Consider the following 18,898-nt stretch of genomic DNA (forward strand, 5'->3'; position numbering starts at 1 on the left):
TTTCGTTGCAACTGAAATGGTTATTATTATTAATAGGCTGTTTAAAATGCGTGTGCACTGGTGGTCATATTACAGTTGTGTTTATTTAAATCCCATTTCCCACTGTTTTCATCCGATATTGATACATCAGTCTTTTCCCTGAAATAGGCTATGGAAATTGTGTTAATTTTTGTTTTGTTCTGTTTATTGTATCTCTATGAAGGTTTTTTTTTTGTTTTTTTTTTGTTTTTTTACAGAAAGTTAGAGGAAGATAATGTGGACTGTAACCAGAGCTTGCTGTTGCTTCCACTAACCTCAATAACCTCACAGTCTGACACAAGCATGATATAACACTTAATCTGTTCATTTTCAGCAGGATAAAAAAATCCCAGAGCGAACATACAGTAGGGTCATTATGGCGATGTTCAATTGTGATATTCAGAGATGGGCTGATGGAATTGTCCCTGAAAATATGAAAAATAATTAGCTTTATATTAGTTTTAATAGCTATCTAGTGCAAACCACAGCCGCAAATTACTCGTATGCCTTTTTTTTTTATTTCTGTACACGAATGTGGTTTGATCGGTTAACTTTTAGAAAAAAGGTATAAAAGCTGTCTTTGGGGCGGTACCCTTTCAAAAGGTACATATTTGTACCTAAAGAGGGCCGATTAGTACCTCAAAGGTAGCTATTGGTACAAAAAGTGTACATATTAGTAGGCCTACACTAAAATTATTTAATATTTTGATTCTTTAATTAATGTGCAGATATTAAACAAAAGCTGTGTAAATTTTAAATATGAAAACTGTTGAAATATTGTAAATTATCAGTCTATACATCAATTATCAGTCGATATACTATTTTCTTGAAAAAGGACGTGAACTTTGTATGTTCATCAGACAAATGCTATTAAAAGATCAGATTTTCTCATTACAGATCAAATACAAATTAGCTTGCCACTAAATGATTTGTTAGTTTGTAATATAACTGAACTAAGCTATGATTAAGTTATGATTCGAGTGATTGTTATTGTTTACATCTAAACACCGCTGCACTAAACTTGCACTTTTTTTGGAACGGTGAATTCTGACTCTAGATGGCGCACTACAAAACAGCTCGTTATGCAGATTAATACTGCCATTTCTGTAATCAGTCATGTAAACAGCTCAGACGATTTATACAGTTGATGCTTAACATTAAAACTTTAATACCTTTTCGAAATAATCCATTAAGCCGTGATTTGAGACGCGTGCACTAGTTGCTGCGTCCCAATTCAGAGGCTGCGTCCTTCGAAGGCCGATTGCGCTAGTACTATAGGAGTATCAAGAAACAGAAACTCTTGCAGATGCCACAAGAAGACACATGATTAACATACTGTTTTTTTTATGACATTGAAATTTGATTGATTGACATTTTTGCACGAACGTGACAAAGGATTAAAAAAAAAATCTATTTCAGGAACACTTCTATGATGCTGCAAGCAACACAGGATACATCGCATGGCGTATGAAAACAGTCCACAGGAAGATTCGGGAAGATAAGGCCCTAAATGCTAAAGGGCCACTAATTTTGAAGATCCACTTGATGGGGATGCTTGCAAAGAGGCCATGTCTTTGCTCAACCATAACACAGACAAGTCACTAATTTTCCAGAAGATGAGACAGACCTTTCAGCATCGCCAGAAGCTTGTTAAAAATCCAGGCTCTAGTGTTGATATCCTCTCCACCTTCCCATGATTCCCGGACACAAAAGGGCTGGTAAGTTTGGAATAAAATGTTGTTTTAATGGCATGCAATTTGAGAGAATTGTTTATAGTTTAATATCTTCTTTCTTAAAGGTGGATCAAGACTTCACTCTTTTATTTGATGCCGAGAAATCCTCCACGCTGCTTTAAAAGTGGGACACGTTCTTCGGGCCAAATGTCATAAAAGAAGAACAATAGAAGAAGAGTTAAGTCAGTTATTGCTGTCAGCAGAAGGTGATCTTGACGAGGCAAGAAGTAAGTTGTGTTTGATTTAATTGTTTTGCAGTTATAGTTACTTGTGTTGTTTTGATGAGAAAAATATTAAACTGAGCAACATCACAACCTATAAAATGGGTGTTTTCCGGATTAATTTGCTTAATCTGTTAGTTAAATCTGGAAGACACATTTTGGGGTAAACATGAACATGAATGTTGAAGTTCATTTGAAGTTTTCAGTTAATTAATTCATTTGAATCTTTGTCTTCGGTCTACGACCAGGACCCCTTTGTTACTGATACATCTTTCACCACCACAAGGAGGACTAAAGTCTCCAAAATAAGTCCAAGTGATGCTGTTGATAGACTTGTAATCTTTCATTAGTGGCATTTTGATAATGTGTTGTTGGTTGCTCAAAACATGAATGAGATTAAAATCAAGTCTACTAAACTGTTTGAAATCCCACTTCCTTGTAATTTTGCCACAATTGATTCACAGAGTTCTTTAGTTGAATCTTTAGCAATCTCAGAATCATTGTTCTCAGACGAAACACTGAAACAAGGGGATTCATGCTGGGGATTCCTCAGTCTAAAGTATCTACTGTAGATGAACTTGCAACTGGCTTGTCATGTTATTGGAGTTTAATATAGTCTAATAGCTGCTGATGGTGAGGATCTTTAGACGTTATAAGTCTTTGTTTTATTTATGATTACACGTCTGTTCGAATAATGAAAAACCCTAAAAAAAGAAATTAACATTTAATTATAAACCACTTTTTGAATATTGGAACAAATATAGGCTATACACAACATGTAGGGAAGTACTGTGAACATACTATTTTCTTCTTTACATAAAGATAACAGATAAATATGTCTGGATTAATAATGTAATACAGCAGAAAATCATTGATTTATGTTTACTCAGAAAAACATGAGTCTCATTAATGACCTTATACAAGTTAATGACCATCATACAAACAGGAACAGGAATGAACAGGAATTGTAGTTTGTGAGTAGCAATGTCCGTGGGATGGAAGGAAGAAGACAGGGTCGGCGTACTGAGGATCGTGCTCTTTTGTTATTTCTCTCTTATCAAAATTAACATAAAACGTGCGCACACTGCGCTGCAGGTAAACTCTTAACAAACACAATAGAATATTGTGCTCATATAATACTCATCTACGATTATGTCAGATCGCGTCTTTGATAATTCACACTGCTTGATTGTCACTCGGCTGAATGAGCATTGATTTTCCTCCGGCGAGTAAAAATCGGAGATAAAATCGCGCAGTGTGGGCTCGGCTGTAAATTCAAATTCATATGTACTCAGACAATATATTATGTTCATTACCTGTCCAGCGATGTATGATTATGCTGAAATATAATTAAATAATAGTTAGAATTTTTTTTAAATATCTATCGGGTGTGGTTATAATAGTGAGTTGGCTCACGTGATTCATGTTTCGCGCTTCTGAACTTCCGTTAAGTGAACATAGTGAGCATCGATGCTTCCTGGTTTTAACGGTGCATTGTGGGACTTTTAAGGGAGCGAATGTTTCAGTGCACTGGAAGGATTTTGCAGTTCAGACACCCCTTAAAATGGCCAAATCCCTGACCAGTGACTACTGAACTATAGGGAGCTGATTTAGGCGCATCAAGGATCAGTTGTACATTGCAGTGCATCGTGGGATTGCACTCGATAACATCCACTATGATTATGGACACAAAGGGCTGTCCCCTCAAATAGTGCCCTATATAAGGGAATGTATTTTGGACACAGCCACAGTTTCTAATATTTTTTTACATAGATTAAAAAGACTTAAAGTTCCCCTGCACTCAATAATTGTATCCCTTTATCCCTCACCAGCATATAGTTCATCATAACATATGATATATTTCACCCACTATATTTTTCCGTTCCCTTCTTAAAGGTATATTTGTGCTCAGTGTGACAGGAAAATCCCTGGACACCCACGTTGACAGAACTGGTCACATGTCTGTGACGTAGAAGAAAAAGAAAATACTCAGCAATGGTGCTGACCTATGAATTTGCACATGGTTTGTCTTTAAACATTAAAAACACCACATAGAAAGAAACAACATTATAAACTTGATATTCACCACAGAGGGTCTTTCAAAAGCTGTTCATAGTAGAAGGAAGGAAGGACCCGGCCCTACAAACTAAACACACTTGCACTGAATGCCCACACACAGATGTTTGTAGACCCACCAGATCAAACCACGTCTCTGAAGAACACCGGCCGCAGCAGTTTCACTTTCACTCAGAAGATCAACGTCAGTAAAACTAGTAATGCCAGACCATACATGGTTTTAACTTTTTAATTCAGTTTTTCCATTCACTAAAATTGAGAGCTGAATAAATATACACAACCATCAACCATTTTAAAATCACCAGAGATACACTATTTTACCATGACATGCAGTTTATACACAATTCAAACAACATTCTTCGATTTAGCCATTTAACAAAGTCAGGCAACAATCTTACAAAAAGTCTGTCAATCGATAAAAATAAATAATATTTTCACCCATTAAGAACAGTTAAAGTCTTAATAAGGGCAGGTTAACTATAAATATGACTTGTGAAACTAGGAGGGTCAAACTGTGTCGTGGGAGGATTCACACATATAGACTGAGTGTTGTCAGTGGATAGTTTCATCACACACTGAACTACTGGAGAAAATGTTTCACATGTTTGTTTTATTCTGTTTGTGCTGGTGGAGTCTGACTGGTGAGTTATAAACACGTTTTTATGGTTTAATTTCTTTCTTGAGTAATAAAGCTGCTGCTTATTAGACTATTTTCATATTTGTTGTATCAAAGAATATCTTGAATATTGTGAGATCTACTATTTTTGAGGTCAGGTCTCTGTTCAGGATTTTGCACTGAAATTTCCAGGTCTGAAATGGTTTTGAAAAATAATGGACATGTGACTTTACACACTGATTTTAGATCAAATGTTCACTTATATCTCACCTTTTATTTTGTGTCTCTGCTGCTGTTGTGAATGTTCTTCAGTTCACATGTAAATGAAAAATTGCAGCTGATTTCAGGATTCAGGAAAACATCAGAAACATTAATATGTGTAAATCTGTTTGTTCATCAGGTGTGTTTGGTGATTCAGTGTCAGTGATGGAGGGAGAATCTGTCACTCTAAACACTAATGTTACTGAAATACATGAAGACGACGATATACTGTGGAAATATGGAGCTGAAAACTCTCTGATAGCTAAAATCAGCATTGAGACACGAGTCTTCTCCACATATGATGATGTTCCTGATGGGAGATTCAGAGACAGACTGAAGCTGGACGATCAAACTGGATCTCTGACCATCATGAACACCACAACTGAACATGCTGGAGATTATCAACTACTGATAACTGGAGCGAAACGATCATCAAAAACATTCAGTGTTTCTGTCTATGGTGAGTAGAGATCCTTTGTCCTGTCCTTCAAATATTTGTTTATTTTTACATATTGAATTGGATCATTTTATAGCTTAAAATAACGGACCATATAAATAATCATTTAACACACTGAACTGAAAATAGTATTGTTGAGTAGATTTACCCATATCACTCTTTATTCTCTCATGTTTTCCAGCTCGTCTGCCTGTTCCTGTCATCATCAGTAACTCTTCACAATGTTCTTCAAATTGTTCATTGGTGTGTTCATCAGTGTTGAATGTGTGTGATGCGACTCTCTCCTGGTACGCAGGAATGAGTGTATTGTCCAGCATCAGTGTGTGTGATCTCAGCATCAGTCTCTCTCTACCTCTGGAGGTGGAATATCAGGATAAAAACACCTACAGCTGTGTGCTGAACAATCCCATCAGCAACCAGACCACACATCTGGACATCAACACACTCTGCCACACATGTGCAGGTACAGCAGCACTGATGATATGTGTGTGTGTTTACTGACCTGATCTCTGATTTTGTTATCGATCAGACATATTCACTTCCATTTTGTCCATTACAGATCAAGGTCTTCCCTTATTTTACCTCGTCCTGATCTCTGCTGGATCTCTGATGATTGTTGCTGCAGTCGTTGGGATCTTCTGCATCTGCAAGAAATGTAGGAAAACTGATCAAGAAGGCAAGTGCCCTACTACTAATGAGAAATAACATGCAGGGTTTTCAGTTGAAAAATATATTATTGAAAAGTAAATTGCGGGGCAACGGTTGAAAGTTTGTGTGCGTGTGAACGTTTCAGTACAGTATGTGTCAGAGAGGGATTTCCATAAAAGGTCACTTAGTGGGGGAAAACATGGAAATAGTTTGGCATTTTTGATCCTGCTATTTATTATTTGGCTTGGTCAGTGGGTTTTGGTTCGTTTGCTGTTCTAGGCTGTTAGGAACTTTACAAATAATATTTAGTGATATGGAAATGTAATGCAGTCAAAACCTGGAAGTACTTTAGCTGACAGCTCTAATAATGTTTCAAAGAATCAGATATAGCTAAGCGTGTGTTTTGTGGTTTTAATGCATCTATTATTGTTGTTGTAGAAACAGTTCAGACTCTTAACAGAAAGATCACTTACGCTCATCCGACATTCCACAAAAGAAACGCACATAAATTGGTAAGATTATGTGTTTAATTTATGTCATGAGTCATATGTCACTCTGTATCATTTAAGTATCTGTATTTCTGATATATCACTCACACAGCAGAACTATATCAGATATTTATGAATAACGTATGATTATTCAGTAACAGAAATGCACAAAATATCTGCTCTGCCCAAGAACGTAGTTCCAAAAAAAAAGCCAAAGTAATTTATTTTTGAAGCAAATGAGAAAGACTGAAAGAGTTCTGGACCTCTGAACCTTAATATCAACACTATAGACTTCAAATTTCAGTCAGTGAATATAATATACATTTAAAAAATACTTTGTTCAATGAACATAATCATCTGGTGCTGTCTGGTCATTTTTGACTGAAAAATGTTACGTTTTTTATTTTTTGTTTTAGAATTTTTTACTTCATCAGAATGGTATGAAACTTGGTAAAGACTTTTGGCACTTGCTACGTGAACACACACACAATAATGTACATGATTTTAAAATGTTAAATGGTCCTGAAAAAAATAGTCACACTCACTGCTCCTGTGTCAAAATTTGCGCAGTGAAAACTAATGGGAAGTGGGAAGTTTATTTACTGTTTTTTTTTTTACTGTTTTTAAAAATTATTACTGAAAGGTCGTTTTTGAGATATCAGCTACAAATTTGTAACACAACTTGTTTAGATTTATGGCTTTGATTTTCTCACAATTTTACAGTACATGTTTTGGAAAATATATATTTAATACAACATTTTTAAAAAATCTTTATTTTTTTTTTAAACTTTTTTTAGTTTCACTTTTTTTTTTACTTGTTTCACTTTAGCAATATTCTGCCAAGTGATCAAACTTAAGTCTGTGCTCTAAGCAGTTAAGATTTACAACAGTTTAAGTTGGAAATTAAATTTTCAGGTATATGCTTAAAAAGTGATTAACAGGTAATAAATAGAATTTAGTATCTTAACACCCCCCCCCCCCCCCCCCCCCCAAAAAAAATATATATAACAAAAAAATTATCAAACTAAATATACATTAATTTCATTAAAGTAATATAAATATATAAAGAAATCTGTAATTTTTGAACGCCATGTCAGCAGCACCAGGAGAACACATTCACAGAGTTTTTCTAATAAATATAATATATTATTTGAATGAGCAGTTAATTCTCACTGAGCAAAGCAATACACTAAACACTAAAACTAATGAACTGATTTCCTAAAAGACACATTTAATTACAGTTAATTTCAACATTTACTCTCATAATGAAGTGCTATGAAAAACATGCTGGAAATCCACTGTCCAGTTAGTTATTTCAACAAAAATGGTTCATTTAGTCCCAATACTAAACAATTAAGTTCTATTTAACAAATGTAAGGGGACTGTGAGGACTTTGCCTCCTCATTGCAGAAAAAACTTGTGCGGTCACGCAGAATTAGAACTCAAATGCAATTAAATAAAAAATGTAATCTTGTAAAAAGGACACTTGTTTAGTCAAAAGCTAAATGGCACTAGGGGTCTTGTGCACATGCCTGGATTGAACATTGTCTTTGATTTGAGCAGAGAACAGTGTTTGTTTGTTTGTTTGTTTTACCAAAACTCTCAATGTTAAACCGTCTGACAGGAAACTGAAGCATTCAGGAAATGAAAGTCATAAGAATGCATTTTTTTTTGATGGATTGCACAACAGTCAACAAGAAAATCCGCTTTTTACATCATATGAAGATTGTCAAATCCGCTTCATAACACAAAGGCTGCAGCTTTTTTTTTTTATCTTGTAACAGCAAAATCAGGTTTTATTGTCCAATTTGGCATTACTTCAAAACATTGTATATTCATATGAAGTCCAAAAATCACATGTTCACAACGAGGGATCTGTCTGACTAGTCTTTCTAAGAAGGACACACTTCTTTGTTTTTCATTATTATCATCTCTTGTGTTTTTTTTTTTGTTTTGTTTTTTACAGAATGTTGAAGAGGAGGATCATGTGGAGTATGCAGCGGTTGCCGTATGATCATCAATCTGTTTCTATCAGATCAGTTGCTGTGTCATCGCTTTCACTGTGAATCTCCTGGTTCTACCAGACTCTCGTACATTTCATTTGTACAGAGAGTCTGGCCTCGCTCCATTGAGAAACGTTTACTTCCTTGTAGGCGGGTTCTCTGTTAAAGTTCAAAACTATTGGATCTGCCCAGCGTCACTCAGGATCTGCCATAGCCAATCGCTAACGTGTGGTCGTGACGTATGTCATGCGCCGAAACCGGCTGGAAACAACAAGTCCGAATTCCATATTCATAAATCTAAATATCTAAATGCTAAACCTCTCTTTCTTATATTTGTGAAAGAATGTTAAAAATACCTCTTTTCAAGTAAGTTGTCTGAGAACAAAAAAAGCCTTAAAAACTTTATCTGTTTGTAATTATTTTCCTTTTTTCAGTGTCATGTAATTCTCTTAACTTGTTCATGTTTATTTTATATTATCCCCCTGCTGTTTTATTTTTGTTTTGTTTTTATTATTATTTTTTGTTTGTTTTTGTATTATGTTTTCTGTTATTACTTGTGTATTGTTTTAAGCAATAAAAAAAAAAACAAGTCCGAATGATCAGAGGATTATGTTTAGAATAAGATGTCTGTCAACGAGAGCTGCATGTTTTGTTCATCGAATTTAAGAGTTCAAGGAACAATTCTAAATTCTAAATGTATATTTGACACTAAGGACAGTGATGTATTCAGTCAACTGTCGAAGCTGGGTGTAATCATTAACAATACGCCGCTGCGGTCGTTTCGGATCTGCCGCAAATGCTGTACAGTGATCATCGTGCACGCCGAGCTGCCCAGCACCAACTCCTAACCTTTCTGCCTCCCTCACTTGGTCCTCCATTAGTGCAACAAGAGGAGACGACAACAACTATCGGCTTTGCATCCTATCGTTCGCCTTAGCTAACTCATTCACCACTAGCGGAGTGAGCTGGAAAATTAAACTTTTCCCGAACCCCGTGGGGAGGAGGGCCACAACATCATGGCCACCAACAACACTTAGCAAACATTGATCTTGCTCCGGCTTTAACTTCTGGATATTCGGCAGTTTTGCAACAACGGACCGAATAGATTTTCTCACGTCTTTCTCCGCTGCCATTACTGAACTCCAACTCAAACTGACGCGCTACATCAACGTCATCGTTCTCAGCCACTCCCTCTGTTCGCTGATTGGACCGGTAAAAAAATTATTTCTGGAAACCAAAGTCTACAGCACAATCCCAGACGTAGTACTGAAGGAAAATAAAATTGAGCGGAAGTGCGTAGGAGGGCGGAGCCAGGCTATGAATCTCCTGCAACATCCTCAGACTCTGAGTCGATGGTTGAGTTTGGGTTTGTGAGAATCATCACGTTTCATCAGGAAATCCAAGCGGACATGCAGGATCATCCTGAGGGTTTGAAGTGCGATACGTTAAAACTAAATATTGATCAATTAAATGCTGTCTTATAAAAGAATACGCCTTGTAATAGCCTACAAATGATCTACATCATACGGACCATTGAAGCGTTTTCATGTTTAACTCTTATGCTTAAGAGACCATGTGTGTATGTGCAAATGTAGCTGCACGTATGCAGAAGTTGTGACAGGAGTGAATCTTGCCGTTATAGGTTCAGAAATGTGGTTGTGTAGCCGAAGAGCTTGTGCATGAGCAGGTATCTACAGCCGGACGCTTGTGTTTGATGAGTGTCTCTGAGGTGTGAATAGCGTGTCTGAGTGAACACTATGCGGTTGAAGGACTTTTTTCCATTGCCGCTCACATGAAAACATTTGGCGTTTGCTTAGACAAAAGTACTGAAAACTGAATCTGACAGATAAAAGATTCACTCAAATCAAACAGTGATATTACTGTGTGATCTTAGTATGTATCTGTGAGATTCTAAGACTGATAATAAAGGTCAGGGTGTATCTTCATGACCTCTTACACTCATGCTGTGATCCTGCAGATAAGCTCTACTAGTTTCCGTACTTATTTCTAGCTGTAGTAAGAGGACGTTTTCTTTAAGAAGAACTATCCTAGATCTCTCACACCCTTTTTTTATATAAATAAAAAGAGGAATCCAGAATAACATTTGAGACCAGTGACACCAGCACCTGATTTGGCACCAAAAACTATTAATAATTATGTTTCTTGGAAATGCATTTAACATATGTTTTTTTTTTGTTGGAAATGCACATTTGGCAGTAGCTTGAGTTGACAATAGCAGTAGCTTGCACTTGAAATGCAGAAGCAAATTTATTTTCATTAACAAAAACAATAACGGTTAGCCCCAATTTTTTCCTGATAAATCATTGGCTGCGTCTGAAAACTTAGGCAGGGACTTGTTGCCTCACTGCCTAATCAGGCAACGACTTTACAGGCAGCGTTTGTGTACAAAGGCACCTAACAAAACTGAGTTCGGACAGACTTCTGAGGCAGCGTAACAGTTTCATGATCGACAGCAAAATATAGAGAGCTTTGGTGAGAACTAAACGAATATTTAATTAATACTGTAGTCATTTATTTTTTTGCAAGAAATTACATCATAAGTTGAAAAGGGTTGATCAAAACCATTCATTTACACACAATCTGACCTCCAACCACAACTTTGAGATGCCATCTTTATTTTTTAGCTCAATGGAAAGCACAGGATTATGGGATATCAAAGGCAGTGGAGGATACATCTAAGCTGACCTCAAAAATCAATCAGATGATGGAATCTCAGTCATTAGACATGAAGTTGAAGCTAACATTGCTTCGGATGTGCCTTTATGCCTTCCGACCTTGGAATGAATCCTTCGAAGGCAGCATTTTTAAGCTTTCGGACGCAGCCGCTGTATGAGATTACAGTAGATAAGGCAGAACATAGGCTTTCCATATTCACTGAAAGTTATCATTCCCAGCTGGCATTTTAACGTCGAGCTGTTGAATCAACGTCAGGTGCCAGTGTTGGATAACCGTTGAATTTTGTTTAGATTTTGCAAATCAGATTGCAAATTGGATGTTGAAACAACGTTATTTTTCTACTGATATATTTCAACAAAATGTTTAGAAGTCATGGCTGTAATAATAATGTTGATTTGACATACAACTCAAATTTTTGGGATATTTCTATGTTGAATCCGTAGTGAGTCAACAACACAACTTCAACTATTTGGTGTTCAACGTTGTTTTAACGTTGAATTAATGTTTTTTTCATAAACTGACATTATTTCAACCACATTTAAACGTTTAATGTCAGTCGAATGCCAGCTGGGTTTACATAATTTATATTACTTAAAACATGCAGGCTGTAAAGCCAAGTGACGTGAACATATCCTGCACATCCATAAGATAATTCATAAAACAATATTAACTACCAAACATACACTTATCACTGTGTTAATGATTAGTATGTGATTTTGTGTTTAGTTGAATGAGGAAATCGGTACTGATTTGATCGATAATGTCTGTTAACTGCTAAAAAAAATAAAAATAAAAGAATATTTGCTGTTTTAAGTCACCTCTGTGTTATTTTTCATGTGTCATATTTATAAAATTCTTATAAAAACAAAACAAGTGTATTTTAATAGAAATTAGGTATGGCCAAGAATCAAATAAAATGTAATCTTGCATTCATGATGAAGTTGGTATTATTGTTAGCAATTTTTTTTAAATGATCATGATAAATCGGACTTCCAAAGCATAAATAAGGAGTTAGTAATTATTATCAACCAAACCAATACTAAAAAGTTTAGGCCATTTTAGCAAGGCGATTTCAGGCATGTGTTCCAGTTATTTCTGTTAATTGCAGTTATCCATTTTTGCTTATATTTTCTGTAGCTTTTGGCTCTCTGTAAAAAGATAGCTCTGATTACTTGTTTTTCATATTTGCACAGTCACTCACACCACCAGAGCCCCCAACACTTATGCATTCAGCATGAGACTCATGCAATTGAGGCTTCTCACGCCACAAGTCCATTTTCTCACACACTGAAAAAAACCTCTCGGAGCAGAGAGGAAACTGACGACGTGCAGACACAACACACATCAGGCAGCAGACACATGCACATATAGACCCCAAGACCCCTCTCCGACCTACTTTATCACACACACCACAGCGCTCTGCAGAGCAGCATCCACGTCTCTCGACCTGCCTTCATTGCGGACAGCCATTTAAACAAAAACCACTTGACTTGGGGATGATGGAACCGGAAGTGCTAAAATGCTAACTCGCTTCTGGGTTTTGGCCTAGAAAAATGTGTAATCCCTGCACCACTCTATAGCCGCCCTGAGGCGTTGCAAATGGCCGCCGAGTGGACAGACTTTCCTTGAAGGGGACATTGGTTTAGGTTTGTAACTAATATGCTGTGTAGCCTGCGAAGTTAGCAAATTTATTTATTTTGCTCCATTGGTTGCAGCAGTTATTTCAAATAATATTAATATAAAAACTAGGGTTTCCAACTTATGAGTTCAGCTCGGAGTGAGAATTCACACAGTCGATATGGCACTTGCATCTATCTGATCTATCTATCAAATGTCCCAAAGATCGTGGGAGCCAATTTCTGCTGAAGCCGAGCAGAAATGAGACACATTCTCTCTGCCTGCAGTGCCTCAGTCACACAAGTGAAAGAGAAAACACAAAGATTTAGTAGTGCCAGTAGTAGTGAAGACTTTCAGAGCGACTTGAACTATAGTCTTCATTTGAAACATTCAAAAATACATACAAAAATGTCATCAAAATGAATAAAACTTAAAACATGATTGCAAAAGATGCACATTTTAAGAGAACAAGAACTGCAGGAACAAAGAGGCTATTTTTATAAAATTATTCACCTCTGGAAGTCAAGATGACAGTGACTAATGCCAGTGACAGTATATGGACATTGCTAGTAAAGTACTGAGGCTGACAGCTGAGCCGTAACTATCTGATGAGGGACAGGAACAACGGAGTCATTTTACAGGTGAGGAAATATGATTCCAGTAAATGGCCAGAAGTAATAAAACCTGTACTTAAAGACACATGAGGCCAGATGAAACCAAGGCATCATTTTTTTCAAAACACAGTGTGAACGTTCTGGGTTACTTGACTGTAACCCTGTTCCCTTTTAAAAAAAACTACAATCGATGCTGCTGTGATACAATCGTGACCTGCTGTGAATAGTGTGTAAACACTTCGATGGAATCGACCCGGAGGCAATATAACCTCGGTCGGTGATGTCATCAGAGTGCACCCGTGACACCAGAAAATTTATGAAAATTTAAGAGCAGTCAGTTATCAGACAGGCACAAAAAAAAAAAAAAAAAAAATCCAATCCAACCCACATACTTCACCCAGAATTCCAGCTTTTACCCTCTGGGAGAAGATTCAGAGTTCCTAAATGCAGGCTAAACCAATATAAATACTAATTTTTGCCTATGTCCATTAAGCTTATCAACACTAACATGTAGACTGGCTGGGTTGTGCACATGTAATCATATAATAAGTAGGTTATTTGGGGTAATATAATATGTTAGGGGTGAAATGTATGGTTGTTGGATTGTTCATGTTATCATGTACTGCTTATGTGGAATGGGTCATCTGTGCAATTTGTAGGCTATTGGGGTGTGCAATATGTCGGGTGTGCAATATGTCAGTTGTGCAATATGTGGGCCGTGCATTATGTCATCTGTGCAATATGTATATGGGTAATCTGTGCTATTTGTAGACTATTGGGGTGTGCAATATGTCAGTTGTACAATTTGTAGGCCAAATGGGGGGCTGTGCATTGTCATTTGTGCATTATGGATATTATGTTGTGCATTTTTTAGAGTAGGGGGGGTGTGCATTATCTAATTTGTGCAATATGTATACTATTAAGGACTTGCAATATGGGAGCTGTAATTAATAACGGTTGTTTTTTTCAACTGCCAATGACAATTTTCTCTTTAGGGGACAAAAAAGTATATTTTAATCTTAATTCAACATTTCGCTGGAACCAGAGGTAGTAAGGATGTTACAGTGATTTGAAAGGACTGCTGAGCGTGAACGCAATTTGCCACCCTTTTTTTAAACTCAGATCAGCCTGATATGCCTGCAACCCTACCATAGTAGCACCAGTCTGACCCCCACCAGCGTGGATGTTATTATACACGACTTGGTGGGGAGTGCTGACTCCTTAAATGAGGAGCATGTTGATGATGCCCCAGAGAAGAGAGCCAGCGAGCGCCTCTTCGGACTGGCGCATCATTGTGAACCACATGCCCCTGCACCCACAATAGTCTAATAGATTGATGTTGAGGGCACAGAGATGCACGAAGAATAAGGTTTTCCCCATGCACAAGTTAACGTCATGGAGATTCTCAAGGAGGGCAGTTTAGCTGTAATCTGGCCACAGCACGAGTCACCACCTCGAGTAACCTCTCACACACTTTATCATAACGAGAGAAGTACTCGGGAGGCAGCATCTCAATATTTAATTCCCCAGAATTAAATGTGGACAAAGAACAGCCAGACAATATATTTATAAGCATTTGATATAGGCTATCGAATATCTGATTTCTCATATAGGCCTATCATTTAATTAATCAGCAATAATGCCAAATAGACAATAAAACACGGTCTGGATGACAGGCTGTGTCTAAATGTTTCATAAGATCAGCCTGGTATGCCTGTAACACAGCCATGGTGTAGCAGTACCAGCCTGACCTGCATGTGATAATGCGAAAGCCCGCGAGCGTCTCTCCAATCTGAAGCAGCATCATATAATCGCGTGCCTTCGCGCCCGCGATAGTCGAATTGGTCGACGTCGAGGGCACAAAGACACGTCATATAGCCTATAGCCTACATGATATATTTATAATTTTTATTTAGAAGTTTTGAGTGTTTTATGGGACTCTTTTTTGCTGTGGTCACTGTAGTCTGGCCACTGCACGAACGATTGCCCCGAGCAGTTCTCCTTTTATCATCACGGGAGGAACGCTCGGAGGCGGCGAACTCACGAGATTCTGTGTCCTCCGCCCGAGCCGAAGAAGCGCAGAGACACGCTTCGGTAGTCAGGCAAAAAGGACATCGCGATCCAGAGAGAGAGAGAGAGAGAGAGAGACGCACCCGTCGCTCCTCAGCCAGATCGACAGGCGAGCCCCACAATCGCAATGCGGGTGCTACCCCTTTGAATTAAGCAAAGCGAACGCGAAGCACTTTAACTGTGAACATTCCACTGTGCTCGCGATCACCAGCTCAAACAAGGGCAACATCTTTCCCCAAACAAACAAACCACCAGTAAGCGTGTGTATCCAGTTCTAACATAGATAGGACGAGAACATGGAGGGACACAGCGCTTACTTTGTTGCGGACTCATTTCTCTTTTTGACTTTTAAACTCTTTTGAGATCGTTCAAAGATGAGAAAGAGAAAAATTCTGCACACTGCCAGCTGAGAATCTAAATAACTCCTAACAAAGATCTGTAGTAGATATAGAGAGAGATAGATGCTTGCACGCCAAACACAGAGAGGTTTCTGAAGACAAAAGACCTGATGATGCACCTGTGGCTCATCTAATTATAGCCTCGTGTCGCGGGTGCGCGCCGATGACGTCACCGACCGAGGCTATATTGCCTCCGGGTCGATTCCATCGACGTGTTTACACACTATATTCACAGCAGGTCACGATTAAAGACGTTCCCAATGCGCTAAGCAGCGCAGCATCGATTATAGCTTTTGAAATGGAACAGGAGATTTTCAGAGGCTCATTAAAGTCGGGACAAACTGTACAGACCATTATTCAATTAGCAAGGACGTTACAGTTTGCTTTTGCTGTAAACATTTTAGTGAAAGTAAAAGAAAGTTTGCGGTAGCTAAAGACTGGAGAAATCTCTCCAACAAACTGAACACAATCAAGAAGTCAAGTAACATGAGTAGAACGGAACAGACAATAATTGTGTGTTTTTGACAGCACTGGAGTGTTGATGATTAAGGAGCATTTCTTAGAATTTGAGCATTTAACAGATTTTATGAGTGCTGGCATGAAACTGGGTGAGATAGGGATTAAGATGATGTTTGAGGGGTCATGGACAACGGGTTCAATATGTAGTTTTAGATAGTTATTTTGACTGTCCAGTGCAAGCTAGCCGATTAGATGGAAACAGAGGATGTCTTCCCTCTAAAATTTGTCAACGAAAAAGAAAGAAAACCTTTTCGTATGAAGGAGTTGACAACTTTTTCTCCACACAAAACAGAACTACAGGGTGGGCTTCTTTAACCAGGTGCTCGACTGTGCCATTCGTCCAGTGGAAGAGGGCTTTACTCTGCTTTGAGTTCATGTACTTTTTTGTATTTTTATCACATCTTTCAAAGAAAAGGAAAATATAATAGTTCTTCGTGAGTTCTTATGAAAAGGCCATGAAACACCACCACACACTTCTAGTGGACAATTAGTAATGATTGAGAGGCATTCTTTTTGTATAGTCTTTTGTATGTTGAGTCTACTTTATTTTTGGTTACACTTACTTAAGTTTTTTTTTTTTACCTTTATTTTACCAGGAATTCTCATTGAGATCAAAAATCTATTTTACAAGAGAGACCTGGCCAAGGTAGCAGCCATACATAAACACAACATAGTAAAAAATGCTACATACATTCAAGCATGCAAAAATCATTCAAACACAATGGCCTCTCAAGAAAAACAACCACATGTCTCCTTTACCAAATTTTTTATGATGCTCTTAGTTGTCCACTTTAGACATTTTACTGTTACTTTATATATATATATATATATATACGTATATATATGACTATAAATAACTTTGCAAGTACGTCAAATTATTCTACTAACTATAAATCTCCTAATACCCTAATGAGAGTTAGTTTATGTGGGATCTTCTTCAGAGTAGGCAGTATTAAAGGGTGCCATCTAGTGTCCATTCCAGTAACAGACTTCGCCTAATAGGAGAACAAAAAATAAGTGTTTACAATTAGATGATAAGACTCATGTGTTCATATTGCCAAACAGCCGTTTAGGTTAAATCTTAAAATGTTAAAGGTGAAAGTTTAGTCCTTGAGTAAAATCCACATTTCACAATGGTCCATCTACAAATGATTCAATAGTAACTTCTGATAAACTCAAATCATTTCTCGTCGAGCAAACACGTTTTAATAGCACTCATCACCTGAAAAAATTAAAATAACTTAAGTTTATTTACATGGTAAGAAAGTAGTGTTTATTTAGGGTCAGCTTTAAACGATGAGGAAAAACTAACAATGAGCTCTTTGAACAGTGACTCAGAAACAGCTCTGATAAACATGAGAAAGAGAGATTTACACAATTAGAAGTCTTTTTCATTGTTCAGAAGACATTTAAACTGGGGTCAAACATACTTTACCTGTTCTAGTAAACTTTCTGCAGCTCTTCAGGGACGTGGTAGGAGAGACCGAACTGAACAGAAAAACAAAGGCTTGAAATATCTCACTTTGCATATAATAAGTCTATTTCTGTAATAAGTTTCACCTTTTAAGTTGAATTACTGAAATAAATGAACTTTTGCACGATATTCTAATTTTTCGAGTTTCACCTGTATTATTTTCAGCAGAAATATTTGCTTCCTGATCACACAAGCAGATTGGGTCTCTTAAACACACATACACTCACTCCGGAAATGGACCCCAAAAGGTCACAAAAGAACACCTGTTGGTCGTAAAACCCCTGTTGTGACTAAAATTCTGTTAACATCATCACTGCATTAGAGACAACTCGGAATCAAATTTATAAAAGAGAATTATTTATTCTTGCAAGAATAGGCCCAGTCGCCAACACAGCAGTTACCCTGTGGAGTGAGTGAGACACTGACAGGAAGCAATGGGCAGCCTTTAGTTTATACCATTTTCAAGGTCTTCAGCAGGCAGCTTTTGCCTGCCTTCCACAAGAGACCCATGCTTACGTAAGTTTCTGTTTATCACTTAGTTATCCCTTAAGACCACCACCAAAAGTCAGTACTAGGGTCAAAGGTCCTGTCCCATATGTTACTAAAGTGTCACACCCAGCCACCTCCCCAGATACCCAAACATGCATACATCCTGTTCACAAACATATGTTCCCATATTTAATGATCAATTAAAATTTTGCCATTTCACCCGCCATAAATGGTCATTAAAGGTCATAAATAAATCATCAAAGTGATTATCAAAAGTGACAGTATGTCCCCTATAAGACTACTGAGCCCCTTTCACATAACGCATTGATCCCGGGAAATTTCCAGAACACCTTCTGTGTGAACGCAAACACGACCCGGGATTGATGCCGCGGGATCGATCCAGGGTTGGGGACCTAGTAACATTGCCGGTATCAGTCCCAGAACACGCGCTGTGTGAACAAAAGCCTTAATCAATGGCGTGTCGTAATGATGACGCTGA

The 18,898-nt window shown here is 37.5% G+C and overlaps 1 protein-coding gene across 1 annotated transcript; it reads left to right on the forward strand.

The window, feature by feature from the left end:
- Positions 1–4,619: 4,619 nt before the first annotated feature.
- On the forward strand, positions 4,620–5,883 carry LOC130087009 (SLAM family member 5-like). Its single transcript, XM_056253211.1, has 3 exons — positions 4,620–4,689; positions 5,065–5,385; positions 5,564–5,883. The coding sequence occupies exons 1-3, from the start codon at positions 4,641–4,643 to the stop codon at positions 5,881–5,883; spliced, it is 690 nt and encodes a 229-aa protein (XP_056109186.1). The 5' UTR covers positions 4,620–4,640.
- The last annotated feature ends 13,015 nt before the right edge of the window (positions 5,884–18,898 follow it).

Source organism: Rhinichthys klamathensis, unplaced genomic scaffold (assembly GCF_029890125.1).
Source record: "Rhinichthys klamathensis goyatoka isolate OS25496 unplaced genomic scaffold, OSU_Roscu_1.1 h1tg000103l_1, whole genome shotgun sequence".
Taxonomy (NCBI): Eukaryota; Metazoa; Chordata; class Actinopteri; order Cypriniformes; family Leuciscidae; genus Rhinichthys; species Rhinichthys klamathensis.

Bases quoted from the DNA above. Each gene is read 5' to 3' on its own strand.
- LOC130087009 (XM_056253211.1), top strand. From the start codon at position 4,641: ATGTTTCACATGTTTGTTTTATTCTGTTTGTGCTGGTGGAGTCTGACT. The intron at 4,690-5,064 runs GTGAGTTATAAA...TTTGTTCATCAG, and splicing joins GTGCTGGTGGAGTCTGACTG to GTGTGTTTGGTGATTCAGTG. The intron at 5,386-5,563 runs GTGAGTAGAGAT...CATGTTTTCCAG, and splicing joins ATTCAGTGTTTCTGTCTATG to CTCGTCTGCCTGTTCCTGTC.